This window comes from Monopterus albus, unplaced genomic scaffold (genome assembly GCF_001952655.1).
Source record: "Monopterus albus unplaced genomic scaffold, M_albus_1.0 scaffold105.1, whole genome shotgun sequence".
NCBI classification, from domain to species: Eukaryota; Metazoa; Chordata; class Actinopteri; order Synbranchiformes; family Synbranchidae; genus Monopterus; species Monopterus albus.
In genome coordinates this window covers 1552605-1563878 of record NW_018127985.1, presented here as the reverse complement: position 1 = coordinate 1563878, position 11274 = coordinate 1552605, and the positions used below count along the sequence as shown (strand labels likewise).

Below are 11274 nucleotides of genomic sequence, written 5' to 3'. Positions count from 1 at the left end.
TTCCCCGGGTTGCTGTTTTGGAGGGAGCCTTATTCCCTGCTGCCTATCCCTGCTCTCCCCTAGTCAGTAATCAAACACATTGGACCTAATACACAGGCTATTACAAGAGCACTGATGTTCCAGCCGCACACAGCCGGCACAATGGTGTCATTATGTAAACAGTCCTGCTGTTGCATCCAGTGAGATACTACCACACCACAGCTCTGGCCTTAACTGACCTACCCGTGTAAATGGAGAAGTGTTGCAATGATCTGACCTGAATGTGCTTGTGTAGTCACTGCAAGCTTAACAACATTATCCATTCTGAATGAATGCTCTAGTGTTAACATTACTGTAGGCTATCAGTTCTCATTATGGCCACTGCAAATGTAATACAATCAGGTTGTTGTGAAGGAGTAATATCTAATGCTATTATGTTGTCTTTGCTAGTGATAGCCTCACCAAAAAGGATTAGGGAGATTAACGATAAACCCAACTGGAAGATAATGAAGGAGGGTGGGAGGGCAATGATTTACACAAGCGGGTATATTTTTTTCTAGAGTGACATTGATTTGATCTTGTTTTGGCAACTGGTAGGTGCCCAGAGGTGAGGGTGTACTATTTGTGGAAAAGTATTTAACTTATTTTTAGGATTTTTTCCCTTTGTTTAGCTTTAGGGCTGCTAAAATGGCATGGCTTCCTGTTGTTCTGAATTTCATAGTTAATGATGTCATATCATGCCAGGCCCTGTCCTCAATGTGCCTCTTTCTCCTAATCCAAGTGAACTGAGTCCATGTGCCCTGTTCCAAATTGTCATCTTAACTAATCTGAATTAAATTCAATTGTCATTTGTCAGCATCCTGGAAGGCAGGTTTAACAGTAAAAACACAGCCTCCCACTCAGCAAAGCTTGATCGCAGATGGTAATGGTAATGATATTTCATGGTACTGTATGTCTGTTATTTTTCAAAAGGACAAGTAGGATAATTATATTCACTTTGGCAAGTGATTAGTTTTATGGAGGTGAAAAAGTAATTAATGAATTCTATCTCCTCCTCATTTATTGTTGCACTTCCTTGTATTAGTCCCTCTTGCCTAAATCAAGAGAATACAAAGGAGTATTGAGCGTGACAAAGCTTCTGTACCAGTGAGTCAGATGGAGAATTACTTAGAGGCCCCAAGGCGAATCATACGTTTTTGTCATTCTCTGTGGTCTCATCAGACTCTAATACTACATGGCCAGCCTTCACCGAGTCTAGTGATGCTTTCCTTTGAAATAAAGTGCCTGTCTCAGACCTGACTGATACCAAATCCCAAACAGCACTGAGTAAAAAAAAAAAAAAGTTGTTTTCAATTTATTCCAGTTTAAGTGGATGTTGGAAGTTTATTTGAACTGAATTTTTACTTGATTACAAATATTTAATGCAGCAGTTTGCATCACTTTCTGATTTGTAAGTGAGATGTGATTGCCATTTGGTTTTGCACACTCGACTGTGTCGGTTGCTAGGAGGCAATAATTTCCTTCATAGCAGGAGCTTTGCTACTGAACCAACTATTTGTTAGTGAAGCATCTGAGGCATAAACATCAATCCTAATAGCGTAGAAAATGCTGCTGCTCGATCTTAAGATGCACAGACCTCTCTTTGCATGAAGAAACTGTCCATCATAGTTTGACTGTCAAATCTTTAAATTGATCACGTGTTTGCCAAACAAAATAAAACTGTGTTTGTGTTTTCCTTCTCCCCATTTTCCCCCAGTGCCCTGTGTGATTTTTTTAGGTTGTTTACTTACCTCATCTACAAATATATTGAAATGCTAATTATGTTAGCATTTCCTAGAACAATTCATGAGCACAAAGCATCTTGGGCAAACTCTTGGACTGACTTTTCAAGCTACTGTGTTAATCCAGTCAGCTGTGTGGATCTATAGCCTTCTGGCCTTAGGCTGACCAGTCACACACACACGCGCATGCACACACATGCATGCACTGAGTGGGCTTACACTTATCATACTTGTCTTTCCCACCTCTGATATCAGATTCCCCTCAGGAAAATCAGGAAGGAGAAAGCCTGAAGGTACAGCTCTGGGGAGTTGCACCAGCTTTTCTAATCATGCAGCAAAACTTATCTCAGTAAACTCATTGTTCCACCTTTTGATTCTGCTCGGGTAATGTTCTTAAATGCCTCTTTCTTCTGCACAGCAAGTGATTTGCGTGATGGGGTAAACATGAATGGTTCCCATGAAAGACACATACAGCCTTTAACAGTACCCCCACCCAATATTAAAAAGGACTTGTGGCACCCTGTTCTTGATGAGCATGTCTGCTGAAGCAAACAGATCCTAATGATTATGGTGATTATCGTAATGATCCAATAGAAGTGGATAATGAGGTTATTTGCTTTGAATCAAGGCAGCCTGTAAATTAATAGCTGAAGAAACAGAGGGTAGCATTTGAAACAAGATGACAGAGCTGTGTACTTAAGTGTAACGCCGCTGTCGCTTTGTTTAGACAGCCTCATGTGTGTCTTTGTGTTGATACAACTGACTATCATTTGTCCTGCCACCCACTTTTTCTCCTGTGCGCCCTCTTCACCTTCCCACCAGTGCAGTGAAATTGCTGTCTATTCTCCCATTTTGTGGGCTCCGGTCTCTCAGGGATATGATGTTCCGCTCTATTAGAAGAGAAACAGTGATGATTATAATGGTAGATGTGATCAGTGCAAAAGGTCAGCCTCTGGCCTCGGGCATTTAACATGCTCCAAGTAGGAAGAGTATGGAGGGTGAAGACACCCATCCAAAGATGCCTAACCTTCTTCTACCCAGAGACAGAGTGACTCACAAACAGGCAGAAGAAATACTTTCTCCTTTTCCATCTCTTCCTGCTCCTTACTATTCGTTTGCAGTTCTCGCTTGGCTATTTTCAGCAGTTTCCCACTCTCTTATTTATTCTCGTTATACATAAAGACGTTCTTCTATTTTGTTCGTTCTCTTAGTTGCCTATTAGTTGCTCAGGATGCATGATGTTTGCTCTCTTTTTGTTCCATCATTCCCTCCTCCCTTTGGTCTCCCATCCCTTTGTTCTTTCCTTTACTTTGGCCTTCCAACTATACTTTCTTCCTTCTGTTCTCTCTCTCTCCTACCACACTGAAATTGAGTGTTGTGCAATGCTTGCTTTCTTTTTGTCAGAAAATAAAATCAATTTATTATCCACCCTGCACTTTTCTCTCCTTCCCTCCCTCAAACCCCAGCCTGTCCTCCCTCACTGCTCTCTTTCCTGGCCCACCTCATCTTCTGAGACCACAGGAGAGCTATTGTTGAACAGTACAGACAGAAACACAGTCAAAAGAAACAAGAGGAAAGACAGATTTTTCTTATTAAACCACAGAAGTTGGAGAACAAAATGAGGGCCTGTCACTGCACAGGAGGAGATCACTTTTTGACCATTAATAATACAGCAAGAGGGGTCAGGAGAGTAAAGGCCATGAGAGAGATCGGAGAAGCCAAGGCTTCTACAGTTCATCACATGTCTATTGCTATTTGTTTACTTTTTTCACTCTTTCTTTGTCTTTCCTGCCCTGTCTCTGAGCAACTCATAGAGGGTGGTGGCAAACAAACCAAGGCACAGGCCGCACTAGTGCAGAGGTTGTGTGTGTTTGTGGGTTGTGGGTTGTGCATGTGATAGAAATAAACGCTGGTGTAAAGAACAGCTGCTGTGGATGTGCTTTGTGTTCTCCTTTCCTTTTCTCTCACCCTCCTTGATGTTTGCCTGCCCCTTCACTGTCCGTCTGTCTTGCTTATACTCCATGAGATTCAACATACTAATCCACACAGCACCACCCAGTCAGGTTGATGGCTGTGGGCCGGGCGTTGCCACTGGGGAGGAGGGTAAATATCAGAGAAGGTCAGGAAGAGGAGGGGCTGGAGAGTTGGAGGTGAAGTTAAATGAGTGATGATGTGGGCATGTCTGCATGTTGTTGTGTTCCTGAGCAAGCATCCAATATGAAAAATGTAAACAACAATAAAAACAATAATAATAATATTATTTAAAGTTTGCCAGTTTTACAGAAGTAATCTAAGTGCCTGAATTATATATTGAGTTAAGGGATTTAGAAGTATGCTTAGCTTTTTTCCACCTTGAGAGCATAACATATTTTGCAACAATACTGTAATTTGCTTATTCCAGCACTTTGAAGCTTTATCGGATTTATTTTTAAATTGTACCATTTTCAAGGCTGAACTACTGTAAAACACGGGAGCATCTTGCTGTCATATGCATAGCATAACATCTGCTACAGCTGGAAACTTCTGGCTCTTACTAATTGGCTTTGTGTAATTACTGAGGGGTGAAAAGGTCTGTAAGCTTGTCAGTCTAACACGAGCAATGTATGGTAGCTGAACCAGTGTGTGTGTGAGTGCATGCATTCTTAATCAGCATGCATCTAAATTATGTCCTCACATGGTATGAATTAGTAGGATCAACCAAATACATAGGGTAGAAGACTGGAAAGATTAAATGACCCCCCCCCAAATAAAACATACATATGCACACAATCAGCCATCAGCTGAAGGAGTATTAGCTCTAACAATACTTTACTGTGTTCTGTGTTTAAGACCCTGGAGGGGTAGAGCAGACTCTGCTGTCAAAAATCAGAGCTTGTGATTTATTTGTGATTTATTTCATTAGGTAAATTAGATGTGTGAGCCCTACGGCAGTGCTGGCCAGGTCATCACTTTTCACTGTCTCGCTTTGTGTGTGTGCCCATATGCAACCACAAACAAACACAGGGGGCATCTATTTTTTCACAGCTGAGTATAGCATCTTTAACAGCCCCAGAACATCTGTATCATGTCTGATTCAATCAAGTGTACAAATACTGTAGAGTGATGAGCTGGTCAGGGGCGTAGCTAGACATAAAGCTGGGGCACAGAACCCTCATAACTCAAATCACACAATTTTATTTCTTGAACGTTTATTGCTCAGCCCACTATTCCACTGCCTGCTGCTACTACAACTACTACTGGTAAAGGTAAAAATGTAGAGACATTAATCTTTATGAAAATATTTATTTCAACATAGATTAAGAACATTATCAACATGTTTTTATGGCATAAAGAACTGGCCCTATATTGCACTTTTTTTTGCATTCTTCTGCATTTCACAATAATAATTTGTCTGTCAACAAATAATGATAAAAAAACTATCTAATCATATTTTGTAACTCATAAAGCCACAAAACATATCAGTTCTCTAATTACTTTGAAATTGTATTGTGCAGTGGCTAGCTGGTGGTGACACCTGTCTCCATAGAGGCCCCTGCACAGACAGCTGTACATTCACAATAGATAGATAGATAGACAGACAGACAGACAGACAGATAGATAAATAGATAGACAGATAGATAGATTTCACTCTGTGTTGCTCTAACATTAGTTTTGCCAATACTTTCTCTGGTTAGTAGTAGGCTACTGATAATTTTGGATAGTCTTTCATTCCACAGGTCTGTGTTGGCAGAGGAGTTAGTCGTGGTGCAGTAAAGTCAAAGACATTGCCTTTAATAACTAGCCTATGTTAGGTTAAGAAGTTAATGAGCTAAACAAGTATCTTATCATTTGTCTTATGTGTGGCATCCACATTTTTTATACTACAAACAGGTTGCTGTTTCTTGAATTTTGCTTTGACATTAGAACAGCCAATCATTTCTTTTCATGTTATTATCAATCTAATTTAATCCACTGCCAAATATAGGAGATTGTTAAAGCTCGAATGTATGAATTTAGTGGGGCACAGTAGATCGATACTGGGGCACATGCCCCAGTAAAAGGGGTCTAATGACACCTATGGAGCTGGTAGTGATTACAGCTGTTGCCGTGCCTTCCTGCACAAAAAGACCTCAGCTCTCTCTCTCTGATCATTCTACCTGACCACCACAGGACCCTCTCTCCTCTCCTCTGATGTAACTTTAATATGCTATCAGGATTGTGAGCCGCTCTGTTTTGTGCAGTGTTATTATCACATTTTCCAATGATAAATGTAAAATACATCAGCTAACACTGTCTAATTCAAATTCCATGATGAGGGGAATGATTGAAAAACAAAACAGTAACATAATTTATGTTTTATAAACAGAGTCAAAGTTTTATGAAGCATTTACCATATTTGTATCCCTCTCTGTTTGAAAGACCACCCTCAGGGAGGAGTAAACTAAGGAAGTGCCACCCCTTCACCTGTGCCTACTGACGGGCTCTACGCTTTAGCACCGCCCCTGTCTCCACCCCCTGGTCAGCCTCCAACATGGCTCTTGCAGTCTGGATCATCTTAACCTGTGCTGTAGCTTTCAGCAACATTGCACCATCCTCACAAGGTATGCAGTAAATATTAACATTCTATTGTATCTTCAGTATTATTACATTATGTTACAATATGTATTCCCTATTTATATATACAGTATATGCAGTATGTATAAATTTTTATTGCTTCACTGAGCCACTGTGCCCTCTAACTGGTCTGACTAGGTTACTGCAAATGAGGATGTAATATTTATACGTTAGCTACGTGATGAAGGTTGAAAGTATAATGACTTGCTGGACAGGCTAAAAACGCTGCACTTGATTAACCAAACTGTCTCGACAGGAGCCAGAGACAGAGAGAGAATGTGTGAGCAAAGTGGAGAGTGAATGTGTGAATGTCAATAAAATTCCTTGTCATCTTCATGTTAGTTCGAGCATGGCAAGAGTATAAGAGGGAATTCGGGCATGTAACGGTGCCATATGTGTGACCTCCTTGAATGTGTCATGTACCATAAGATATTTCATTTTGTCTTTGTGTATGTGTGTGTTTCTGTGTGTGAACTGTTGTAGGCCTGGCAGCATGTGACCTGGCTGCACTGAAATGCTGCTGGAGGGTGTGTGTGTGTGTGTGTGTGTGTGTGTTTGAAGATGTGTCAGAGGGAAGGAGTAGGGATTGCAAGGGCAAGGCAGAGGGCTGAGGATGGAAAGGAGGGGCTGTTGGGTGTCCTGCTTGTGGCCTGTTACACAAACAGCAGCGCACCATCTGCTGTATGTACTCAGTCAGCTCTGTGCCAATGAGCTGTTGGGTGATGGACAGCTACTGTAGAATGAGAAGGAAGAGCATCAGGGAGAGACACGGTCAAGACTGTGAGGGGCTATGAAGCAGCAGGAGTCGAAGAATCGAGGAAGTGTAAAACTAAAATGTGCTGGCGTAGCATTAGTTTTAGCGCTTCCTCTGTATGAGCTCTGATTGGTCAAATTCATATCTCATTTGGGAAGGTGCTGTTTTTTTGTTCCATTGTAATTTGGTTACTTTGTAACATTGGATTTGTGTACAGTAGCATACTTTAAGTTCCACTGGACACATCTGATCTCTGATGCTTTGTTGCTTAGTGTGTGTGTGTGTGTGTGTGTGTGTGTGTGAGAGAGAGAGAGAGCGAGAGAGAGAGTGTGATAATGGGCCTTGAACTATCTATGTGACCTGGAACTTGAGTATCAATAATGCATTAATAATCAATTGACTATTCAGACCTAAAGCACAGGCACAACATTTGGTTTGGTGAAATTAAGAATCTTCTAACAGCATCAGGCACAGACATTCTCATACACACCCACACCATTATGGGGCACCCAATTTTGGCAGCATATTTTTGGCTGAAATGTATTCTGCCTATTGTACTGTGACCAGAGGAACAGGAGGGAAAAGGAAGAGAAAACAAGGGAGGCAGGATCTAAAGGGAGACGGCAGAGTTTTGGTGTGATGAGAACTGCTCAGATCAGTCTCAGGCTAATCAGAACACATTTGGAAACCTGCAGGATCATCACACATGGCTTCACAGTTTAATGTGTACCCTTGCTCCTCCTCTGTGTACTGACTAATCTGTCACTGTACTCCCGGCTGCACATTTTAATATTTACCCCAATGCTCACACATTTATTCTCTTCTAGAAGTATCTCTTTAATGCAAATGTTCCTAACCAGCATGAGCTTTGTACACATACTGAAATTCTCCCTGGTCTGTCCCACAAACCTCACCCACTTGCCCATTTCACATGGAGAATGTTTATCCTTTTAAATCACTTTGCACTGGCAGCATGTTAGTGCAGTGGTTAACACTTTTGCCTCACAGTGAGGTTCTGGGCTTGAGTCCCGGCTGACTCGGTGTCTTTCTGTGCAGAGTTTGCATGTTCTCCCTGTGCCTGCGTGGGTTCTCTCCGGGTACTTTGGCTTCCTCCCACAGTCCACAGTAGGTTGACTTGAGACTCCAAATTTCCCCTAGGAGTGAGTGAGTGTAGGTGTGTGGTTGTCTGTCTCTAAGAATCTGCCCTGCGATTCACTAGCGACCTGTCCAGGGTGGACCCCAATTCCCGCCCAGTATCAGTTGAGACTGGCTCCAGCACCCCCCATGTCCCACTTCAGGATAAGTGGTATAGATAATGGATGGACTGATGGATGGATGGATGGATGGATTACTGTGCACTTCTTGATTTCACTTTCACTCAATTTAAAAAAAATCATCCATGAATACAAACTCATTCAACCCTTGCAAATAAAGCAATATTCATGTAGGTAGAGTACAAAACCCCTCCCTTCGCCCAACCTGGCAGTCTGACAGACTGACATGCATATCCTGACAAACAGAATGTCTCACTGCCTCCACAGAACACTCCAGAATGTACAACCCTTCATATGCAGTGTTGTTGCACTGAAAGTCCATTAGGCTTACCTAATGTGGCAGGCACTGCAAGCAGCTGTGCTATATGTGGTGAAGCTCTGACACAGAATTTTCATGTAGCTCAGCGCAAGCATCAGTGTGTGCCTTGTTTTTGTAGTTCTTTCAAGGCAAGGCAAGTTTATTTATATAGTACATTTTGTACACAAAGGCAGCTCAAAGTGCTTGACACAATGCACACAAATAGATATAACTTTAAAGTGCATACATAGATATAACATTATAATTAGAATTAAAACTTTACATGCAAATTAAAAGCTATGAATACAGACTGCACACATGCAACTGCTGAGACCTAATACTTATAGGATAGCTGTAGTAAACTGTGGATTCTCACTGTTATTAATATCCTTTGTACCCCTTTCAGTCCTAATCTGTGTGTGAATTTCCAAGTTGCTAACATATTGTATGATGTACAGTATGTGTGTGTGCATTCTGTCCACGAGTGCATAATGATATACACAAGATTCTGTTTGAGTCTTTGTGTATACATGTCCACATTAGTATGTGCATATGAATGCGTGCGTGCCTCTCATATCAGGATGCCAACGCCAGCTGACTGGTGGAATCTGTTCGCATGTCCCTTGTATTTAAGACTTTGCTCTCAGATCAGTCGCGTGGAAAGGCCCCTAGTCCTTTTGTGCACACGCAGACATTTTTATCTGTCTTTGCCTCCTCTCCCCTGGCTTTTTCTCTTCTGTGCCTTTACCCTCAACAGTAGCTATTATTTAAGGATGGGCGACTAACTGTTTTTTACCCATCTTCTCAGCAAAGTGCTTTAGTCTCCCGACTGTCCTTGGATGGTGACAGAATGTTTGAATGGGGACTGAGTATTTTGCTTTCGATAATGCAAGGGTGGGTAGGCCACATGAAGAATTCACTGTCTTTGCAAGCCAGATGCTTTTTTTATGAGTGGGCTGACAGCTACAGTATTTCAGGTATTAAGTTTTGCTCTACCCTAGATCTAAAATTCAAAGTCAAGATCTATTACTGTACATAACACATTCAGTGTAGAAATGTTTGCACAGACACAGTAGACTTTCCATCCCTCAGTACTATAATATTAAAATGATAATTTCAAAACTGCGACTTACTCATTAATTCATAAGAATTGATTTTCTTAAAGGCTTAAGTAATAATATTTTGAGAGTAGGCAATAAAGCTGTCGTCCACTAACCTTACTATGTTCACATGGCCTCTTCTTTTTGTACAGTTTGCTGAACAGCTTATTGTATTACCTTAATATGTGCTTTGTAAACCCTTAGCTCTATACTTTTGTAGTTATCAAGCAATTTTGAAAAACTGAGGATACTTCACGCAGGGCGCTGAAGCTGTGCACGATGTTAGCTGATCAGAATCAGATGGCACATACAAATCACTGAGGTGAACCTTTCCGGCTCACAGCTTCTTCTTGTTGCTCCTGCCTTCTACACCTGCTGTTGTTAAAGCTGTGCTTAATAATTATTTTTTATTAATTTTACATTGTGCCTTAAGCGCTATGATCAGAATTAGTTGTGTATTTCACATCTCTGTGTTACAGTATGCATCTGCTTACTTCTTTTTACACTAAATATTTATTTGATGCTTGAATTCACATGGGAAGTATCTTCAAGAGCTGAGTTGTTTTTGTTTTTCTCTGTGTTTTTTTATATTTTTTTTACCAAATACAACAGTATAAGCATATGTTGCTACAAATGCCTCAGTTTCTTGTAACGTCACTCTTAGTTGTAGACTCACAGACAGACAAAGGCCTTATACTGGACTTAGATTGTATAAATTTGGAACAACACATACAAGCTGCATTTTCAAGTTTCTAATAGCTTTGTGTATTATAGACCAAGACCATGAGAGCTGCCTGGTTGTGTATGTGTTTATAGAGACAAGTAAACACCCTCATTTTGACAGAAAATGGCCTTTGAATATGTTGTACCGTGTTTTTTCTATGCCGTAAAGCTGAAATCCACAGGCTTCACTGACACTAATTGCTAATCTAGCAGCATGTGAATATTGCTGCATATCATCTTGATTCTGCAATAAAGAACTGCTGTAAAGCTTTTTTTCCTCCCCATTTCTCTCTTTGCCTCTTGTGTGTGTTTTCAAGCTTTCATTGCCTCCCCATCTTATTAGCAACAGTCGGTGCTTCTCCCACTCCTAACACTCGCCTCTCATTTTCTGCTTTCTCTCCCCTAACACCTCAGCTATTACTCCCTCTGTCTGCATCGTGATGTCCCTCCCCTAAACTCCCCCTCCCCACACACACTTTTTTCTTTTTTATCGGCCTTCTATCTCGCTCTTGGCCTCACTTTCTGTTTCCTTTCCCTCTTCCATTTTCCTGCTCTTCTCCATTTCCACCCTCCTCATCATGTTTTCTCTAACACCTTCTTCCTCTTCCACCCACCACCTTACCCATTTTCTACCAAGCCCCCTTCCTAGAGTATCACCCCCTTGGTTTTCTTTTCATTACCCTCTGCCTGCTATCTGCTAACAGCATTCTTCTTTTCTCATTGTCATTCCTTTCTTCCCTTTCCTTTCATTCTTTTTACCTCTTTCTGCATT

At 41.2% G+C, this 11274-nt stretch overlaps 1 protein-coding gene across 5 annotated transcripts in view; it reads left to right on the top strand.

Moving 5' to 3' along the window:
- The window catches only part of adgrl1a (adhesion G protein-coupled receptor L1a), a 93766-nt gene that overhangs the window by 36378 nt on the left and 46114 nt on the right, over positions 1-11274 (top strand). For all 5 annotated transcript variants that reach the window (XM_020610263.1, XM_020610266.1, XM_020610265.1 and 2 more), the window contains exon 2: positions 6159-6340. In XM_020610263.1, the coding sequence (XP_020465919.1) occupies positions 6271-6340 (70 nt within the window). In that variant the 5' untranslated portion in view covers positions 6159-6270. The remainder of the gene's footprint in view (positions 1-6158; positions 6341-11274) is intronic.